The sequence below is a fragment of the Haematobia irritans genome, chromosome 1 (genome assembly GCF_050003625.1).
Source record: "Haematobia irritans isolate KBUSLIRL chromosome 1, ASM5000362v1, whole genome shotgun sequence".
Lineage (NCBI taxonomy): Eukaryota > Metazoa > Arthropoda > Insecta > Diptera > Muscidae > Haematobia > Haematobia irritans.
In genome coordinates, this window is record NC_134397.1 from 237245717 (window position 1) to 237268693 (window position 22977).

Consider the following 22977-nt stretch of genomic DNA (forward strand, 5'->3'; position numbering starts at 1 on the left):
GTCTGAACCGATTTCTTCCAAAATCAATAGGGTTCTATTCTGACCCAAATTAGGAACATGTGCCAAATTTGAAGGCGATTGGACTTAAATTGCGACCTAGACTTTGATCACAAAAATGTGTTCACAGACAGACGGACGGACAGACGGACATGGTTATATCGACTCAGGGACCCACCCTGAGCATTATTGCCAAAGACACCATGTGTCTATCTCGTCTCCTTCTGGGTGTTACAAACATATGCACTAACTTATAATACCCTGTTCCGCAGTGTGGCGCAGGGTATAACAAAAATTTTGTAACAAACGATTTTTTTTTTTTGGTGATAAAAGTTTAAAATTTTCGAAGCAAATCAAAAAACTCTAACAAAAGAAAAACGTTTTCTGTACACGTTTTCCAAACGTTTTCTTTTTTCTTTGCGTGTATATATTTATTTTACAGACGAATATACCACATTTATCTCCAAAGTCTTTTTTTTGTTGACCAAGTAAAACAAAAAGTACTCACTCTTATAATTTCGTCTTTAATTTTAGTCCAATTTTTTTTATTTAAATCAATTTGTTTCTTTTCTAACTACTAACAATACACTATTCAATTAATTGACATTACATTTGTATTTCTTTCGGTGTACTTAGTTGTCTTAATCTCTTAAAAAACTAAATTTGTCTTAAAATCATCTAAAGAATAAATAAAATTCATTTCTAGGTCAATTAAGAGAGTTAAATGTTACATTAAAGCAATTAATAATAATAATAATATTTGTGTTGTTGTTTTTAATTAAATTTATAAAAATATCTTCAATAGTTAAGTAAATATCAATTAAGTCACTATAACAATCACTATTGACTGACTGATTGACTGACCAGCAGATGTTGGTACAGTTGTATTATTCATACAATTCCAGGACAATGAGGAGGCAAAGGCGGCTTAGTCATGGATGATTCTTTTTTTTTGTTAGGTTATTGAGATTCACTCAAATCACACATTATCCCGTCCCTCTGGACCAGGCATATGTGATCGGCTGACATTGCTTAGCTTCAATTTGTTATTGTCCATGGACGTGGATGTGTCCTTACTTTCTGATGATGAGGTATTTTTGTGTAGAGATTTCGGCATTTCTAAGGCTATACTATCAACGTTAACGCCAGCGTCACCGTTGAAATTTTTTTGACCCATCGATGTATGGGCGCGTTGAGGTTCCGATGTAGGATGTTTAATTATACCCGTCGTCAAGATTGTGGGCGATGTTACCTTTGATTCGGGTGTTGAGAGAGAATGATTTGTGAAACCAACTTCCAAAGGATTAGAATTCTTCTCTTTGCCTCTGTTGTTACCAAGGCCAATTAAAATATTGGCTTCGTTTTGTGGCTCAAAAGCATGATTAATTTTGGCCCCAGAATTAGCTGCATTATGACCATTAGTTTCACTAGCATCGCTTGTGCCATTGGCACCACCACCTCCTCCTTGGCATACCACCACATTGCCATTTGAACCAAGCGTATTTGTTGCGGTGGTGGCTGTGGTGGTGATGTTTGTAACTACCGTGTTGACATCTTTGATGTAGTAGGGCTTGTCGCCTCTCCAGTAACGCTGGTAAAATCTAAACACAACTGGATGCAGTAGTTTCGCATCGTAAGCATCCTTAGGGTCCTGTGTCAGAAAACTACCTATGTAGCCAATGAGCACAGTCAGCGCTGTGCCTATGAGACTGTAGTACATGTAGCTAATGGAATACATATACTGCAATGGTGTTCTGAAATGAAATATATAGACGGAAGGAATGTTCAGAGAATGGAAGTTGATTAGGTACACTGAAAAAAAAAAAGATAATGGGTTAGGTGATAATATTAAAGGCTAATTGGAGCACGTGAGGAAAGGCAAATATTCGGCTGGATCGAGATGCCTACATAAAGAATAGAATGTATTATTATTAAGGATGAATACGGATATCTTGGACCGGAAAGGATGACAACTAAGCCCTTCGGGACACTCAGTCAATCAAATCTGAATTTCAGGCGGATCGGAGAAAAACAGTCTTCAAGAAGTCAAATCTGGATACCGGGCTACTTGGGGTTATATCTAATTCTATAGACCAATATTTGTGTTGTGTCTTTTAAGGGTATATACCAATATGAAAACAAGCCATCAGTAGGGCTTATATTTACCCTCTTACCGATCGCCCACTGATCGCGTCGGAGTCTTTCCTCCCACGCGATCAGTGCGTATCTTTAGTTTCGAGCGTTTGTTTTCATCGTTCCTTTCCCATTACACATTTACCCTCTTACACTAGAGGAGAGCCGTTTCCCCTACTCAATTTCCTTTGCACTGGAGGAGAGCTGTCTCTGAAGTCGTAAGTTTCCTTTTCCCATTACACATTCCTTCTTACACTGGAGGAGAGCCGTCTCTTTAGTCGTAAGTCTCCTTTTTCCATTCCCCCTTTTTAAACTGGTGGAGAGCCGTCTGTCTAGTCGTAAGTCTTCTTTTACTCTACACCTTTCCCGCCTCTAAATCTGGAGGAGTGCTGTCTCTCTAGTCGTTTACTTTCTCCCGTCTTCAAGAAGTCAAATCTGGATGCCTGGCTACTTGGGGGTTATATCTAATTCTATAGACCAATATTTGTGTTGTGTCTTTTAAGGGTATATACCAATATGACAAATTTCAAGCGAATCGGGTGAAAACAAGCCATCAGTAGGGTACAAATTTACCCTCTCACCGATCGCCCACTGATCGCGTCGGAGTCTTTCCTCCCACGCGATCAGTGCGTATCTTTAGTTTAGAGCGTTTGTTTTCATCGTTCCGTTCCCATTACACATTTACCCTCTTACATTAGAGGAGAGCCGTTTCCCTACTCAATTTCCTTTGCACTGGAGGAGAGCTGTCTCTGAAGTCATAAGTTTCCTTTTCCCATTACACATTCCTTCTTATACTGGAGGAGAGCCGTCAGCATGTAATTTAGTCGTAAATCTGCTTTTTCCATTCCCCCTTATTAAACTGGTGGAGAGCCGTCTGTCTAGTCGTAAGTCTTCTTTTACTTTACTCCTTTCCCGCCTCTAAATATGGAGGAGTGCTGTCTCTCTAGTCGTTTACTTTCTCCCGTTAACCATTCTTACATTAGAGGAGTGCTGTCTCTCTAGTCATAAGTTGTCTTAATCCATTTCACCTCGTAAGATTCGAAGACCTCATACACAACCTTATCCTTGCCCTGGAGGAGGGTAGTTTCTCTGGACACACCATTCGACCGCAAGGGAAGCGATACACTTGCGGCATACGGCCTCCGAGCACGCTCGCCACCATTTGTTCACTACAAAATCCCCGCCGAGAATACCAAGTCCGAGGACCAGTCCAATACAATGAAGAGAGAAGACAAGTTTATGGCTAAGGAGAAAATAGTGACGTTTATTATTTTTCTCCTTAGCCATAAACTTGTCTTCTCTCTTCTTTGTCAACTAAAACCAATAGGTCTGTGGGTAACCTGGCCCGGAGTCTTATCGTAGCCAAAAAGGGGAACATTTCGCCAAAACATTGTTCATTGATCTAAGTATAAAATCGAGCAGCACTCATTGATAGGAGATAAATTCACACTCGTGAACTGAACAGTTTAATATAATAGGCTGCAATTATACCTAAAGGTCAGTACTATGTTCGCTTTTCGCGTTGAAATTTTCGCAGTTACTTAATTAAAACAGTTCCATATAAAGCAGATAAATTAACTCAATTGAAGCGCATTTTCTTGTTTCTCTAGATTTTACAGGACTTTACAGGAATACGTTGATCTTCATTTATAATTTTCATTATTTCAAGAAAAGTAATCGCGAAAATAAATTGAATTTTAATTCGAACACCAAACATAGAACCCACTTTTACTTAATCTAACCTTTTTTTCACCACTACCTGTCCCCAAAATATATTTGGGGACAGCATATTTGTCTCGAAATAAAACAAAACCCAAGCCGACTTTTCCCCCCAAAAAGTATATGAAATCAACAAAATATTTGAAAATTGTCCCTATAGTATCGAGAATATTTTTCAGGGAATTTCATTTCTCAACATATGTTGGGGACATTGTTTACGAAAATGGCAGACATGTTTGGGGACATAGCGGATCGTTTTTTGATAAAATAAATCGATGACGAATATGTAGTCATGGAATGGCTATTGTATATTCCTACTTTAATTGATAGCAACATTAGGGCTGTTTTCTTTTATCACTGGATACCCTGAGCCGTGAAGGACTAAAATAAAACAGAGTACTCGTTTATCCAGGACATCTCCAAAAATATGCAACACTGTCATCACCTGTTTAAAAACAATCTCAGAAAAGAAGTGATATCTTGCATTTTTAATGTATGAAATGCTCCAATTAATAATAAATATTTACTGCTGCGATTATTTATGACACTGTCCCACTTTGAATTTTTTGTTTTTCGATAAAATAGTCACAATAGTGTGCTATTGTGAATCGAAGTAGCGTCACTTATCAAAATACAATCTGGCAATATCGGCACGACTTGCACTGATAAGATGTTCTGGATAGAACACCAGTGCAACGATACTAGTACTAAAAGAAAACAGCCCTATTATTTAAACTTTACCTTGAAAAATAATAACTCTCAAAAAGTGATGGAAAGTTTTAGATCATAATCTCCCAAAAAAAGCAATAGAAGATTTTTTCCCAAAAATTATACGAAATACTTTTTGGAAAAAGTATTTGAAAATTGTCCCTATAGTATCGAGAATATTTTTCGGGGACATTCATTTATCAACATATGTTGGGGACATTTTTTACGAAAATGGCAGACATGTTTGGGGATATTGCAGATAGTTTTTCGCTAAAATAAAACTATGACAAAAATTTACCTATGGAATGACTACGAGTATTGTATATTCCTACTTTAATTGGGACTTTACCCTGAAAAATAATAAATCTTAAAAAGTGATGGAAAGTTTTAGATCATAATCTCCCCAAAAAAGCAATAGAAATTATACGAAATAATTTTTCGAAAAAATATTTGAAAATTGTCCATATAGTATCGTGAATATTGTTCGGGGACATTCATTTATCATCAAATGTTGGGGACATTTCTTACGAAAATGGCAGACATGATTGGGGACAATACAAAAATTTACTCATGGAATGACTATTGTATATTCCTACTTTAATTGATAGCAACATTATTGAGACTTTACCTTGAAAAATAATAACTTTCAAAAAGTGAGGAAAATGTTTAGATACTCTCCCCAGAAAAAAGCAATAGAATAATTTTTTCCCCAAAAAATATACGAAATACATTTTCGAAAAAAAAAAATATTTGAAAATTGACCTATGGTATCGAGAATATTTTTCGGGGACATTCATTTATAAACATATATTGGGGACATGTCTTACGAAAATGGCAGACATGTTTGCGGACATTGCGGATCGTTTTTCGATAAATATAAATCGACGACAAAATTTACCCATGGAATGATGCCTGCCCGCTCTAATTATTGTAGTTTTCCATAAAGTTAAACATTTTACATTTTCTCTTGGTGCATTGAAGTACTACTATCGTATGTGACCGAATGTGTTGTGGTTTGGAAATAATAATAAACACCAACACCAACAAAATGTCCAAGGACATTGACAACTGAAAACGATAGCTACAAGCCATGAATCCTACTCTGTCCAAAAGCTTTGGAGACCACATAGACCTTTATGCCACTCACTCGCTCAAACAACAAAGTACGAAGCAATTTGTTGGAATCTACAGCATGTCGCTGTCACTCAGTTTTCAAGGGTCCGTCCTTTGCTCTGTATAGTCATACTGTCGGTATGTCCTTATGTCTGTCTCTCACTTAACCGTTCTCGTTCGTCCGTCCTGTTGCATCAATGAGGAAAGTGATTTTATTACCGTTCTCCTGGAGCTTTGGTAGTTGTTGTTGTTGTAGGTGGTGTCATTGTTGTCGCCATTGTCCTTGTGAGATTTGCCATCGTTGCCAGTGTGCCGTTTAACATTCCGTAATTACTGTTAACACCACTACTGATATTTCTTATGCCAAAGCTGCTGCTGCTGCTGGGTGATAGCTCTTCCGCTACTGGAGTATGCTGCATTAGCCAGGATGATTGAGTTGGCAAGAAATCATAGCCATCGATGGCGGGCTTGTGTATCCATGGGGAAAATGTGAAATTTGTGCAACCCTACAGGAAGAAATATTCAAGAAAGTAAACAAGTGAGCTGTTGTTGTTGTTGCTATGGCATGAAATTTCAAACTTGATAGATTCCTAAAAATATTGGGTGTACGATTTTGTATTTGGCTTTAGTTGAAATATTTAAAAAAACGAGGTCGATAATAGGACTACAAATGCGTAACATATACTTTTTGTCAAAACCAAAAAAAAAAAAAATAAATAAAAGTTCAATTGAGTTTTTGTAATTTTCGAAATCGAGTCAAACCGATTTTTGGTCAAAATCAGGTAGTCGAATCTTTATAGTGACTGAAATCGATTAATAGATTCTTAACGAAAAAGTCGAAAACTCGAACGCTAATATGCAAGTCATGGAGAAAATTTCCCAGAAAGTCGAATTCACGACATCAAAATCGACATTTCAGTAATCCCAAACGTCGGTTTTTTTAATTTTCAGTCGAATTGTAAGTCGAAAAAATTACTTTTCCAAAATGTGGAACATGTGGGAAATATGAAAAGATGATTAGTCGACTTTTAAAAATTTGAAAAAAAATAAACTTTTGTTATTTTTAAAGAGTTGGAATATTGACTTTAGCCAATTTTTTAAAAAGCTGAAATATTGGGTTTTTCAAATTTTGAAAAAAAAACTACAAGTCGATAGATTCACATATAGAATATTTGAAAGTCGACTTCCGATAACATGGAAAAAGTGGGAAATTCGAAGACCATTCGATTTCTACAAAAGTTAACTTTTCGTATTTCCTCATAAATAGCCGAAAAACGTTTTTTTTTAATTTTTAAAGAATTCCAAAGTTAATTTTTTAATCAAAAAATCAAAGTTTTCAAATTTGGAAAATATTGAAAAATCGTTTTTGTTTTTGTAAAAGTAGATTACCAGAAAGTCCATTTTTTTTAAATGTGGACAATATCGAAAAGTCTAAAATTGTGCAAAACTGGAAAGTGAAATTTTTTAAAAATGTTGGAAATTAAAAAGTTTGAATATCAAAACAATCGACTTTCCAAATTTGGGAAAAAAATCGGAAATTCGACTTTTTGTAACCTTCAAAACCGACTTTTGATTTTGTTTTTCAAAATGGTGTCACCTTAACTTTTGATTTTGGTCAAAATCGACTAATCGACTCTTTATAGTGAACAAACTTGATTGTTCGAAAATTCGAATACTAAGTGAATGTTGTCTAACTCTTTTTATGTAGAAATTAACCAAAAAGTCGAAATTGCTTTGTCAAATTCACAATTTCACAAATTGCCAAAGTCTGAAGACGAATTTTCCAAAAAGTCGAACGTTTGAATAAAGTCGAATAGTGGTAAGTGAAGTTTTAAATTAGGAAAAAGCTAAAGAGTCGAAAAATGGAAATTTGGAAAAAGTCGACGACTATTCTAAATATTAAAAAGTCTATTTTTGTAAAAGTCGATTTATCGAAAAATCGATTTTTATATGTTAGTTAGTCGGAAAGTCGACTTCTGTAATTTTTAAAAGGTAAAAAAAATCTAAATTAGAAAATAGTCATAAATTACATTTTTGCAAAAGTCGACTTCCCCAGATTTCAAAAAAGTTGGAAAAATGAAATTAAGGAGTTCGAAAGTTCGAAAAAATGGGAAAAACAATTTTTGCCAAAATGGTCGACAAGCCTATTTTTCCTTAAATTTGATTAAAGTTCGTAAATCTAAAATTTCCAAAAGACGAAAATCGACTTTTTCACATTGAAAACGGGTATGTTGAAAATTCGACTTTTACAAAAGTCATTAAAAGTCCTTTTACAAAACGTCCTTAAATTTGAAAAAAAGTCGGAAAGCTAATAATTCAAATTTTGCAAAAGTCAATGTGGACTTTTCCAAATTTGGAAACAGTCGAAAATTCGAAAAGTTGACTTTTGTAGAGCTCGAATAGTTGATAAATTTTCAATTAAAAAATGTCGGAAAGTAGAAAAGTCTATTTTTTATGTTTCGAAAATATGTCAGAATGTCAAAAAATCTACTTCAGCCAAAATTGAAAACACCACTCTGGAAAAAGACGAAAAAATCGTCTCTTTAAAATTTGTAAAACATCGGAAAGTCAACTTTTTTAAAATTTAAGAAAGTAGACGTGTCGAAAATCGATTTTTCAAAACCTGGAAAATGTCGACAAGCCTAGTTTTTCTTAAATTCGACTAAAGTTCGTAAATCTAAAATTTCCAAAAGACGAAAATCGACTTTTTCACATTGGAAAAAAGTCGACAAATGCATTTTTTTTAATTTGACAAAAATCGGACAATTTAAAATTTCCAAAAGTCAAAAATCGACTTTTCCAAGTTTGAAAACAGTTGGAAATTTCTTCTTTTGGGAAAAGAAGAAAAATCAATTTTTGAAGAGTCAAATGCGATTTTTGACAATGCCAATAGAAGTAAAATTTAGACAAAATTTTCTATAGAAGTAAAATTTAGACAAAATTTTCTATAGAAATAAAATGTTGACAAAATTTTCTATAGAAATAAAATTTTGACAAAATTTTCTATAGAAATAAAATTTTGCCAAAATGTTCTATAGAAATAAAATTTTGCAAATTTTCCATAGAAATAAATTTTGCCAAAATTTTCTATAGAAATATAATATTGTTAGATTATTTTTGGCTCGATTGGCAACAATGATTATGAACCAATATCGACCAATTTTTGTGTGATTGGGGATCGGCTATATATAACTATAGACCGATGTGGACCAATTTTGGCATGGTTATTAGCGGCCATATACTAACACCACGTACCAACTTTCAACCGAATCGGATGAATTTTGCTCCTCCAAGAGGCTGCGGAGATCAAATCTGGGGAACGGTTTTTATGGGGGCTATATATAATTATGGACCGATGTGGACCAATTTTTGCATGGTTGTTAGAGACCATATACTAACACCACGTACCAAATTTCAACCGGATGGGATGAATTTTGCTCCTCCAAGAGGCTCCGGAGGACAAATCTGTGGATCGGTTTATATTGGAGCTATATATAATTATGGACCGATATGGATTAATTTTTGCATGGTTGTTAGATACCATATACTAATACCATGTACTAAATTTCAGCCGGATCGGATGAATTTTGCTCCTCTAAGAGGCTCCGGAGGTCAAATCTGGGGATCGATTTATATGGTAGCTATATATAATTATGGACCGATATGGACCAATTTTTGCATGGTTATTAGAGACCATATACTAATACTTTGTACTAAATTTCAGCCGGATCGGATGAAATTTGCTTCTCTTAGAGGATCCGCAAACCAAATCTGGGTATCGGTTTAAATGGGGGCTATATATAATTATGGACCGACATGGACCAATTTTGGCATGGTTGCAAGAGACCATATACTTACACCATGTACCAAATTTCAGCCAGATCGGATGAAATATGCTACTCTTAGAGGGTCTGCAAGCCAAATTTGGGGGTCCGTTTATATGGGGGCTATACGTAAAAGTGGACCGATATGGCCCATTTGCAATTCCATCCGACCTACATCAATAACAACTACTTGTGTCAAGTTTCAAGTCGATAGATTGTTTCGTTCGGAAGTTAGCGTGATTTCAACAGTCGGACGGACATGCTCAGATCGACTCAGAATTTCACCACGACCCAGAATATATATTCTTTATGGGGTCTTAGAGCAATATTTCGATGTGTTGGATGGATGGTATGAAAAGCTAAAGAGTAGAAAAATCGAAATTTGGAAAAAGTCGACTATTCTAAATATCAAAAAGTCTATTTTTGTAAAAGTCGATTTATCGAAAAATCGATTTTTATAGTTAGTCGGAAAGTCGACTTTTGTAATTTTTAAAAGGTAAAAAAATCTAAATTAGAAAATAGTCAAAAATTACATTTTTGCAAAAGTCGAATGTCGACTTCCTTAAATTTCAAAAAAGTCGGAAAAATGAAAAATAAAAATTCGAAAGTTCGAATAAAGGGGAAAGACAAATTTTGCCAAAGTCGAATAGTGCGAAGTGAAAAATTTTTAATTTTAAATCGAAATCGAAAATCGACTTTTCTACTTTTGAAAATTCGATTTGTTGAAAAATCTACGTTTATGAAGAGTCCTACAGTTAACTTTTCAAAAATATTTCTAATGCCGAAAAATCGATTTTTCAAAACCTGGAAAATGTCGACAAGCCTATTTTTCCTTAAATTTGACTAAGGTTTGTAAATCTAAAATTTCCCAAAGACGAAAATCGACTTTTTCATATTGGAAAAAAGTCGACAAATGCATTTTTTTTTCAATTTGACAAAAATCGGACATTTTTTAAATTTCCAAAAGTCAAAAATCGGTTTTTCCAAGTTTGAAAACAATTGGAAATTTCTTCTTTTGAAAAAAGAAGAAAAGTCAATTTTTGAAAAGTCAAATGGTGAAAGTCGATTTTTGACAATGCCAAATTGTAGAAAGTCGACTTTTTCAATTATTTCCATATTTGAAAACGGGTATGTCGAAAAGTCGACTTTTACAAAAGTCATTTTACAAAACTTCCTTAAATTTAAACAAGTATATACAGCAGTAAGTTCGGCCGGGCCGAATCTTAAATACCCACCACCATGAACCAAATATTAGGGTTTCCTTTGAAATGTCAGGAGGGCTTGAGGACTTGAGGACACTTCCCGAAGATAAATTTAAGGATTTCACCTATGAGGACTATATGAGATTCTGGATTTATAAGAACCATTTTTGTTCGAGTTTTAGAGGAATCGTTAACATCTCTTGTAAGTGTGCAAGAAAATTATAAAATAACGTCTTGATTTGAAATCTTAAATCTGTAGAAGTAAATTTTACATTGAGTTTCAAGCAATTTTCATGATCAGTGCGCCTTCTACACCCTCAAGAAGTGAAGTCGGTCTATATGGAGGCATTACCAAATGGACCGATAAAAACTTAATCCGATACACGTTTTTGTGAGCCTAAAATACCAGAATATTTACAATTTCAGGCAAATCAGATAAAAACTACGGTTTCTAGAAACCCAAGGAGTTAAATCGGGAGATCGTTCTTATGGGGGCTATACTAAAATATGGACCGATACTCACCGTTTTCGGCACACCTCTTTATGACCCGAAAATACCTCTAGATTTCCAATTTCAGGCAAATAGGATAAAAACTTCGGATTCTAGAAGCTCAAGAAGTAAAATCGGGAAATCGGTCTATATGGGGGCTATACCAAAATATGGACCGATACTCACCATTTTCGGCACACCACTTTATGGTCCTAAAATACCTCTAGATTTCCAATTTCAGACAAATTGGATAAAAGCTACGGTTTCTATAAGCCCAAGACCCCAAATCGGGGAGTCTTTTTATATGGGGACCATACCAAAACATGGACCGATACTAACAAATTTTGGCACACATATTTGTGGTCCTACAATACCTCTAGATTTCAAATTTCAGGTAAATTGAATAAAAACTGCGGTTTCTATAAGTCCAAGAAGTAAAATCGGGAGATGGGTCTATATGGGGGCTATACCAAAATATGGACCGATACTCACAATTTTTGGCACACGTATTTGTGGTCCTACAGTACCTCTAGATTTCCAATTTCAGGTAAATTGAATAAAAACTGCGGTTTCTATAAGCCCAAGAAGTAAAATCGGGAGATGGGTCTATATGGGGGCTATACCAAAATATGGACCGATACTCACAATTTTTGGCACACGTATTTGTGGTCCTACAGTACCTATAGATTTCCAATTTCAGGTAAATTGAATAAAAACTGCGGTTTCTATAAGCCCAAGAAGTAAAATCGGGAGATGGGTCTATATGGGGGCTATACCAAAATATGAACCGATACTCACAATTTTTGACACACGTATTTGTGGTCCTACAATACCTCTAGATTTCAAATTTCAGGTAAATTGAATAAAAACTGCGGTTTCTATAAGCCCAAGAAGTAAAATCGGGAGATGGGTCTATATGGGGGCTATACCAAAATATGGACCGATACTCACAATTTTTGTCACACGTATTTGTGGTCCTACAGTACCTCTAGATTTCCAATTTCAGGTAAATTGAATAAAAACTGCGGTTTCTATAAGCCCAAGAAGTAAAATCGGGAGATCGGTCTATATGGGGGCTATACCAAAACATGGGCCGATACTCACCATTTTTGGCACACCTCTTTATGGTCATAAAATACCTCTAGATTTCAAATTTCAGGCAAATTGGATAAAAACTACGATTTCTATAAGCCCAAGACCCCAAATCGGGAGGTCGGTATATATGGGGATTATATCAAAACCTGGACCGATATAGCCCATCTTCGAACTTGACCTGCCTGCAGACAAAAGACGAGTTTGTGCAAAATTTCAGCACGATTGCTTCATTATTGAAGACTGTAGCGTGATTACAACAGACAGACAGACAGACGGACAGACGGACATCGTTATATCGTCTTAGAATTTCTCCCTGATCAAGAATATATATACTTTATATAGTCGGAAATCGATATTTCGATGTGTTACAAACGGAATGACAAACTTATTATACCCCCGTCACCATTCTATGGTGGTGGGTATAAAAAAAAGTCGGAAAGCTAATAATTCAAATTTCAAAAGTCTATGTCGACTTTTCAAAATTTGGAAACAATCGGAAATTCCAAAAGTCGACTTTTGTAGAGCTTGAATAGTTGATAAATTTTCAATTAAAAAATGTCGGAAAGTCGACTTTTTATGTTGTGAAAATATGTCAGAATGTCAAAAAGTCTGATTCAGCAAAAAATCGTAAAAAAACACTAGAAAACACAAAATTTGGAAAACATCGGAAAGTCGTTTCTTTAATATTTAAGAAAGTAGACATGTCGAAGAGTCGTCCAAATTTGGAAAAAAGAAGAATAAAAGTCCGCTTTCTCGTTACGATTTATAATCTATATTTTCTCTTTTGAAATAAATCTTACCCAATGTCGAAATCACCAAAGAGTACAGGAAATTGTGCAGCAGGCTCCCAGTCATAGACACCTTAGGAAGCACTGCATCTCTCTGACCCATCAGTACCGCAAAAAGTACAAAAAAAGGTAGTACATCAAGAGCTGGTCAGAAGATCAACGCCAGTCAGGTGTGGTACTTGGAGGAAGACCATCACCAAGGAGGGAAAGAGACAAATCTGTGCTATTCCAGCTTTGGACTAATTCATCGAAGTATCTTTATTTTTTTTTTAATTCAGACATCTACGACTGGACTATTTATTCGGTGAAAAGCGAAAATATTTCGTTGTATTCCATAAGTCAATTATGAAATCATACACCCAATATTTAGTGCGTGCATTTTGGCCACAATTTAAGGCACGCACTCAAAGCTAAATTTTGTGAGCAATTTATTTATTTATTTATTGTTTATTAACAAACCTCTGTTGATGTTGGTAGAAATTGATTACTGGCTGATTTATCTACAGTTGATGCTCCAGCAATGATCCAAAGAACGAAAGCACAAGCCGATATCATGCCAGCGGAAGTACCCTTTAACATAAGGGAAACGGAAATTGTTATTAGTTAGTATGTGTGTGTTTATCGTTAAGACGATGCTGCTGTTGTTGTTGTTGTAGTGGTAATTGATGATGCTGATGACGAAGTGGAAACAAAAAAAAAACTGAAAAGGCCTCATATTCATTGCCATTCAGGTAATTGCCAATATCATCATGCCGACATCCCGGGAATCAATCAGCAATCAACCGGCAAACATGACAAACAATGGACAAAGGCATACAATTCTATGACTCCTACAAAGGAGTCTTTGGCTTTCTTGTGATGGTTGTGATGGTGGTGCATGTATACTACTTACCTTCCAATTGGCAATTGGCACCAACATGGCCAAAATGAAACAACCCAATAAAGGTCCGGATGTTGCTGAAAATGCCATCATTGATGATTCAATCACACCGGAGAGTAGACCCACACCAAAGGCTACGGCCATTATCAGAATGCCACATACCACCGTCACTGTTTTGATAAGGCTCAATTGTTGGCGGTCGCTTAAGTTCTTGAATTTCGGTATCAATGTCAAAAAGTCTTCCCATATCACGGTGGCCATAGAATTCAAATTGGATACCATCATGCTGTATGGGGGACCAAAAGAAAAAACAAAATGGAACATGAATATTGTGATATTGCCACTTTCCACACACACACACCACCTCAGCATAGCGCTGAGAATGATGGCAATCGCTAGAAGCTTTATCATTACCAGCCGACATGCTGTCAATAATTGAAATGTCTTTAAAATTCAAGGCTATCAGATGCACTTACCACAGAGCTCCATTGAAGAGGGTTGCCATGAATATACCCAAAAAGCCAGGAATAAAACTCAATTGATCCTCAACATAGAATGGTAGAATTTCATCAGCCTTTTTTATATAGCCCTCAGCCAAAGGATCACAGGATGCATATGAGGAATAGATAACCAAACCCGTTATCCAAGATAGGGAAAAGAATATGAAAATTACTGGGATATTGGACATCATGGCTCTGGAAATATAGAAGAGGGTAAACAATTATGTCAAAATTTTTGAAAACAATGTTAGGTTAGATTTTGTACAGCGGCAAGTTGTTATTGATAGATTGATTCTTTATTTTCCATATTCCTACAACAAGATTGGACTGATATTATGTACTGTAACATATATAATATTATTACATAAAATGTATCACAAAAAAAATTAATATTAAGCATATGATATAAAATTTTTAGGTTCAATGATTTTTTTAAACCGACTCTAATACGGCATTGACATTATACTACCAAAATCTATTTGAACTAGATTGCCTTATAAAAAGAGATTTGAAATCCCTAAAAAATAGGATTTTAGTATTAGGTCAGGGCCTAATATTTCGGATATATAGTGGTTTGGAATCATGGTTGCCACTCGAGCCAAAAAATAACTACCAAAATTTGAAGAAAATTTTATTACAAAACTACCAAATCAAAAAAAATGTTATTTTGTTGCTTTTGATCAAATTTTTGTGGTTATTATGAGAAAACAAGTATATACAGTAGTAAGTTGTCCGGGCCGAATCTTAAATACCCACCACCATGAATCAAATATAATAGTTTCCTTGGAAAATTCTTCGTCGGTACAGGTACCTTGATAATATATGTACACAGAAAAAAAGTGTCTCGTAAATTAAAAAGATTTTTACAAAATTTATTACAAGAATTATCCAGAATTTTAGTTAATTTTTCGTATCTTCAACGAAAATTAACTACTCGAAAGGAACTTTTACAAATTCTAAGTAGCAATCGTTTAGTTCATGGCCTACAAAATACGATGGAAATTTCCTTAAAAAATTTCTGAACTGGTAGTTAAAAATTCGTCTGTCATGCTATAAAACTACTTGTGAAATGTAAAGTATTTTCTAAATAATAAGTGCAATTTACTATAAGAGTTTTTTGTATGAGAAAATATTTTTTTACGAAAAATGAACTTGAAAGTGGATAGCAATTTCTTACTGACAATTCCTATAGTTAATAATTGTTGGTAAAAAATTACCCAATGAAATATTTTTAGTTCACATGTAATTAAATTTATAGACATTTTCGTCAAAAATGGTAGATAACATTTCATGAAAATTTTGCAAATTTTAAGTTAAACGTTTCATCGTTCATAAACTGGTGTGCCTTTACGAATATTATTCTTAGAGTAAATTGTCAGCAGATGCGATGAACTAATGCATAATACAGAGATCTTTATCGGCATAGTGAAATGTGATTAATGTAAAGATGATGTTATGCGCTTTACAGACTATCAGTTATTCCGGACGACAGTACTCGTGTCGAACATATCCCATATATTGTGCACATTATAAGTCCGAAGGCATAATCGATACTGCTGCATGTTTATGGGATCGATAACACATTTACCGATTATTTAGTCATCGCCGACAAGTCGTATCGATCCGACACACTGTAAGATTCTTTACAAACCCCGACATTCCGTCCGGAATAACTGATACTCTGTAAAGTGCATTACTTGAGTTTTGTTGTGTATACATGAGCGTGGGGTTGTTTTTATTTTTGTTCATTTAGTGCTTTGTGTGTGTGTGTTTGGTTTATTTGGCTGGATGAGGTGTTGTTTTCAATAAAGGCACATGTGTTTTTGTTGTTGTAGGAATGTTTTGGCTTTGCTTGGTTTTGTTTGGCATGCTTCAGTTGTATAGCTGGCGTTGGCGTGGGCTGTTGCATCTTTTAAGCATGTATGCAATAAGGGAATATAAAGGCATGGAATATTTTGGATTTTTGAGACATATATTGGTGTTTGTTTATTAAACCTTTTAAATGAAAGTTATTAATATTTTATTGGTAGTTTAGAAAAAAGTTATTAAGAATATTTAGGAAAATATGCTGAAATTGAAAGTGTATTGAAATTTTTATTATTCTATGTAAAAAATTAATATTCAATTCCAGATGAATTTGGAAAATTTTTGTTATATCTCAGCGTATAGTTTATTCATAAATTGGTAAGTATTTTTTTTAATATGACTTTCTTTTAAAAAGAATATTTTTTATGTATATTATTATTTGTTAATTAATTTTTTTGGAAAGAAGTTTAATGTTTTTCTTTGTTGTAAAAACAATATTTTATTTCAGAGCAACTCCAGATGGATTCGAACAAATTTAAAAAATAGAGAATTGGTAAGTTTTCTTTTAAAAATTGGCTTTCTTTCTAGAATATTTACGTTTTTATGACCTTTTTATCATCAAAATTGCAGGTTTTTAATACCTTATTTTAGTATTTCTTTAATCAAATTTTTTTGGAAACCAATGTAATATTTTTAATGTAAAAACAAATATTTAATTCCAGAATAACCCCTTTTCATCGTGAGCGAAAAAGTGAACCAAACTTGAATTTATTTGCTTATTCAATTTGGTTTTAAGTAGTATAAAACAAAAATTCATAAAACGGTCGAATTAGCATAACTTAAATTTACCATTTCCCAATAGACTAAAATGCAGTTTAAATCGAAAATGAAATTACGTGTCGTCATTTTGACGAATGATGAATGTCTATGGTTAACCAGAATATTTGGGTTTTTATGCATATTATTATTTTTTTCATTAGATTTTTTGGAAAACTATTTAATAATTTTATTTAATGTAAAAAATAAATATTTAATTTCAGAGTAACTCAAATAAATTTGGACAACTTTTTATATTTCCCCTCAGCGTACAATTTAATAGAGAATTGGTAAGTTTTATATTATAACTTTTGCTTTCTTTCACCTAGAATATTTATTTTATTACATCCTTCACATCGATAAGAACACAGTTTTATGAGTTTATATAGAATATTTCATTATTTCTCTAATTGTTTCAGGTATACATTTTATGAGATACGTTTTCCAAAGAAAGGTTGAATTCCTTACACCATTTGATAAAATGCCCCAAATATGGTAAGTTACAAGCTAAAATGAAGCATTAAAAATTATATTTCATTACATGGTGTTAATTTTTAACAATTTTCATTATTGTTTCTATTTTTTCCAGCAAGATAAGTTAAAAAATTTACCTACGATGAATAAAAAAAGGATAAGTCAAAATGTCCAAACAGCGGGTTCAAATGAACTACTCTCTGTTCCACGTGGTCATAATTTTTATTCACAAAAAACATTGTATAAGAACTTTCATCATAAGTTTTTATAATAAACAACTTTTGCTTAAAAAAAGTTTAATTTTAATGTTTGAAATTTTTCATAATAGTAAAACGGTTTGTTGTTCCTTTAATTATTTAATTTCTCTGTACTGTGGAATTATTGATTTAAAAATAGTTTAGTCGTCGACATTTTAAAGAGACTGTTAACCAATTTTTATTATCGGGTTTCCCACAAAATAAGCAAGTAAACCAAAATAATACTGACTTTTTAACTTGGTAGTGGTATATAAATCTTATGGTGTTGTAAAAATGAACTAAACTATAATGTTATAGATGAACTAAAATTTAAGAAAATTATAAACTAGACAAGTTGAAAAAAATCGTAAGGGCTAAATCATGTTCAATATTACTACAGTTTAGTTCATTTTGCAATGGAAAATGGTTCACTGTTTTCCCAGTGTAGGATTTAAGGGGGTTTGATGACAGATATTTCCCAAGCAGATCAAGTCAACCAGTACACTTCCCGAAGATAAATTTAAAGATTCTACCTATGAAGACTAGATCAGATTCTGGATTTATAAGAACCAATTTTGTTTGAATTTTAGATAAATCATAAACATATCGTGTAAATGATGAAAAAAGCCTTGATTTGAAATCTTAAATCCGTAGATTTTTACCGCCATTATTTAAATGATAACAAGGAGTAAAATTTGGAAATTTTACATTGGCTGATAAGTCTGACACATAGATGACGTCGCTAGTATTAAATGCATATTATTTTTATATAGTACCAACCTTCAAATGATTCGTGTCAAAATTTGACGTCTGTAAGTCAATTAGTTTGTGAGGTAGAGCGTCTTTTGTGAAGCAACTTTTGTTATTGTCAAAAAAATGGAAAAAAAGGAATTTCGTGTTTTGATAAAATACTGTTTTCTGAAGGGAATAAATACGGTGGAAGCAAAAACTTGGCTTGATAATGAGTTTCCGGACTCTGCCCCAGGGAAATCAACAATAATTGATTGGTATGCAAAATTCAAGCGTGGTGAAATGAGCACGGAGGACGGTGAACGCAGTGGACACCCGAAAGAGGTGGTTACCGACGAAAACATCAAAAAAATCCACGAAATGATTTTGAATGACCGTAAAATGAAGTTGATCGAGATAGCAGAGGCCTTAAATATATCAAAGAACGTGTTGGTCATATCATTCATCAATATTTGGATATGCGGAAACTCTGTGCAAAATGGGTGCCGCGCGAGCTCACATTTGACCAAAAACAAGAACGTATTGATGATTCTGAGCGGTGTTTGCAGCTGTTAATTCGTAATACACCCGAGTTTTTCCCATCGATATGTGACAATGGATGAAACATGGCTCCATCACTACACTCCTGAGCCCAATCGACAGTCGGCTGAGTGGACAGCGACCGGTGAACCGTCTCCGAAGCGTGGAAAGACTCAAAAGTCCGCTGGCAAAGTAATGGGGATGCGCATTTAATAATTTTTATCGATTATCTTGAAAAGGGAAAAACCATCAACAGTGACTATTATATGGCGTTATTGGAGCATTTGAAGGTCGAAATCTCGGCAAAACGGCCCCATATGAAAAAGAAAAAAGTGTTGTTCCACCAAGACAACGCTCCGTGCCACAAGTCATTGAGAACGATGGCAAAAAATCATGAATTGGGCTTCGAATTGCTTCCCCACCCACCGTATTCTCTGCAGCGACTTTTTCTTGTTCTCAGACCTCAAAAGGATGCTCGTAGGGAAAAAATTTTGCTGCAATGAAGAGGTGATCGCCGAAACTGAGGCCTATTTTGAGGCAAAACCGAAGGAGTACTACCAAAATGGTATCAACAAATTGGAAGGTCGTTATAATCGTTGTATCGCTCTTGAAGGAAACTATGTTGAACAATAAAAACGAATTTTGACAAAAAAATGTGTTTTTCTTTTTTAGACCGGGGCTTATCAGCCAACCTGTTATATGTGAGAGCTATAGCTAAATCTAAACCGATTTCGATGACTTTTTGCACATATAGTTAGTGTTATAGAAGATTACATATAGCCAACTTTGAGTAAGATCGGTTGATAAATAAGGGTTTTGTGACCAAATTTGGGAAAATCGGGCGATACATATATATGAGAGCTATATCTAAATCTGAACCGATTTGGATGAAATTTTGCAGACTTGAAGGGCGATGAAAAAGATTACCTTTTGCAATGTTTAGTGACGACCCGTTTGAAAAAAGCGCAACGTAACCCCATTTGTCGAAATCGGGCGATACAAAATCTTCTTCCAAATTCAATGGCGTTCGTCCTTGTGCCCAAAAAACTTCCTGCACCGAATTTCATCAAAATCGGTTAATAATTGCGACCCAAATCCTGTGAACAACAAATACATGGACAGACGAACGGACGGACGGATGGACGGACACCAATCGCTAGATCGACTCAGAAGGTGATTCTGAGTCGATCGGTATATATTTTATGGGCTCTAAAATCAATATTTCTGGTAGGCACATTTTTTGGCAGATCAAACTTATTATACCCTTTCCACTATATGGTTTAGGGTATAAAAACTAACTATTCACTTTCATTGATAGGCTAAGAAGTTTCCGAACCGCCCTCGTACAGACAGCCGTATAGATAAATTGTCTTAAAATGTCTCCCTGATCAAGATTATGAATCCCTTTATAGTCAGGAAACAACATTGTGATATGTTTGCTACACCCACAAAGAGAAGAGATAGACACAGAAATATAGTTTGGCATGTTTTCTCAGTCGATCTGGCCTTGTACGGCTGTCCGTCCGTCCGTCCATCTGTTTGTGAACACATTATTGTAATCAAAATCTAGGTCGCAGTATTAGTCCAATCGACTTCAAATTTGGCACAAGTATTTACTTTGGATCATAATAGAACCCTACTGATTTTCGATATGTTGCAGAAGCCAAAGGTTTACCTTAAATTGCTTGAAATTTTGCACAAGGAGTGCATTTGTTAGTGTCTTAAAGTACGTTAAATTTGTTTGAAATCGGTTCAAAGTTAGATATAGCTCCCATATATATCTTTTGCACGATTTACACCCATATGGCCACATTGGCCAACATTTACTCTGATTTGCGTGTCGAGATAGTAGAATTGAAATTCTAACTACACCCAAAAAAAGTTTACTTTGATCCAAAGATTTTGACTTTCCTTAAGGATTTTAATATTGATTCCGAACCAAAGATTTTGCTTATTTAAAATAAAGCCAGTTTTTAGGGAGTTATTTGTCTTTAAATCTGGGCTGTATAAAATTAGAATTATCCCAGCAAAAAAAATTGGAAGTTGTTCCACAAACATTTATTTTAAAGCCCATCCCATTATTCCCCATCGATTTTTTCAACTTCCGATGCAGTCCTTTTGGACAAGTCCACAAACATTTCTTCTAAAGCATATCGTGGGATCCTCCAATGATTTTTTTCCACTCCCGATGCAGTCCATTTGGACAAGTCCACAATCATTTCTTCTAAAGCGCTCTTGGGATCCCCCAATGATTTTTTTCTACTTCCGATGCAGTCCTTGTGGACAAGTATTCGAAAGTACGCAATCAGGCTATTTTAAATGAAAATTTTGAACAATTAAATTTCACAAAAAAAAAATAGAAAATTAATAAATAAGTAAAAAAATAATAATAAAAAAAAATAATTTGCATCCCCGCTGGGATTTGAACCTATGCCGTTTGACTTTTTCGCTTCCATGGAAGTTCTTTTGGGAAGGGTTTGCAAATTACGAGGATTTTTAATTTTTTGTTGATTTTTAAATATATTTATACGAAAATATATGCCGAAAATAAAAACGATGCAAAACATAAAAAAATATTTTTTTTCGTTCATACTAATAAAGAACATCTCGAGAAGCAATTAGAATGTTATTCTTTGGTGTCGTATTACGATCGTATCACAAACATTTGAATTGACCTTTCGACGCTATTATGTTCAATGGCGTTTGTGGCTGAGTGTGCTAAGGCGTTCTGTTATGGTGCCATCAAACCCAGGTTCAACCCCTGGTCGGAGCGAAAAAGTTTTTCAAATTGTAAAAAATTAGGTAATAGGAAAATAATAGTGTAATAAAAAATATGGTTGAAAAAAAAATTAAATTGGTTGAAAATGGTTTTTTGCGTTTTAAATTTCTTCATTCAAATTAACTTCCATGGTACAACTTCTAAAGCAATGCAAAGGATCCAAAAAGGGAGTACTTTCGCCCTATGGCAAGCCCATGTAAAACCCATTGGAGATGATCCAAGTTTGCACTACTTTCGGATCACAGATTGGGGATCCAAACTACTTTTTTGGAAGCTCTTTTTTTGCTGGGATATGATACAGACCTGATATAGAATTTTAATTTTTTTGTGATATATTAATATAATAAAAACATAACAATCAGTTTCAAACTTCAAATTCTAACAGATACTTCAAAGTAAAAAATGTTTTCTTAATTAAACAAAAAAAAAAAACTTTAAACCTAATAGGCAAAATCCTTAATGTAAGTCCTATATTTGAAGCTATTTTATCTTTAATCCATAGATTCCATATATCACTTAATTTCAAGATTGTTGCCCATTTACAAAATAATCTTTAATTTTAATTTATATGGTAAAAGTAAGCTTGACGTTTTCTTTAACGTTTTGTACATGTCTTTTTTTACTTTAAGAAAAAACGTTATTTGTTTTACTTCTTTTTTACTTTAAAAAATTGCCTTACTTCAAAGACATGCGAATTTGACAGAGGCCGTAAATTTCAAAGATTCTTGTCCTAAGTTTAGAAAAGAAAAAATCAAAGATTAAAAACATTATTTTAATTAAAATTTCTTTATTTTATTTAATTAATATTGTGTAAATTGTGGTAACCTAAAATTTAGGTTGCATAATCTAGATATGGCAAATTTGGTCAAAATCGATTTAGGTTTCGAATCAGCTCCCATATATATCTTTCGCCCGATTTAGATTCATATGATGACGGAGGCCAAAGCTTCATTCCGAAAATTCTGAAATATTGCAGAGAAAATACAAATTTGGCATTGTGTGCCAAATTTGGTGAGAACTTGACTTAAACACAGCCCCTGTTGAATTCCGTCCGCCAACCTTTAGTTTTAGTATTAAAATTTGAATATTTTGAATTATGGATACTTGAATTTTCTACTCATTGTAAACCTTTATGCGATAACACTAAA

General features: G+C 34.1%; 1 protein-coding gene across 8 annotated transcripts in view; it reads right to left on the reverse strand.

Moving 5' to 3' along the window:
• Positions 1-513: 513 nt before the first annotated feature.
• Positions 514-22977, reverse strand: part of LOC142235782 (sodium-coupled monocarboxylate transporter 2) — a 406987-nt gene continuing 384523 nt past the window's right edge. For all 8 annotated transcript variants that reach the window (XM_075307130.1, XM_075307217.1, XM_075307062.1 and 5 more), the window contains 5 exons: positions 14426-14644; positions 13962-14235; positions 13529-13639; positions 5890-6176; positions 514-1751 (listed from right to left, as the gene is read on the reverse strand). In XM_075307130.1, coding sequence (XP_075163245.1) covers positions 977-1751; positions 5890-6176; positions 13529-13639; positions 13962-14235; positions 14426-14644 — 1666 coding nt within the window. In that variant the 3' untranslated portion in view covers positions 514-976. The remainder of the gene's footprint in view (positions 1752-5889; positions 6177-13528; positions 13640-13961; positions 14236-14425; positions 14645-22977) is intronic.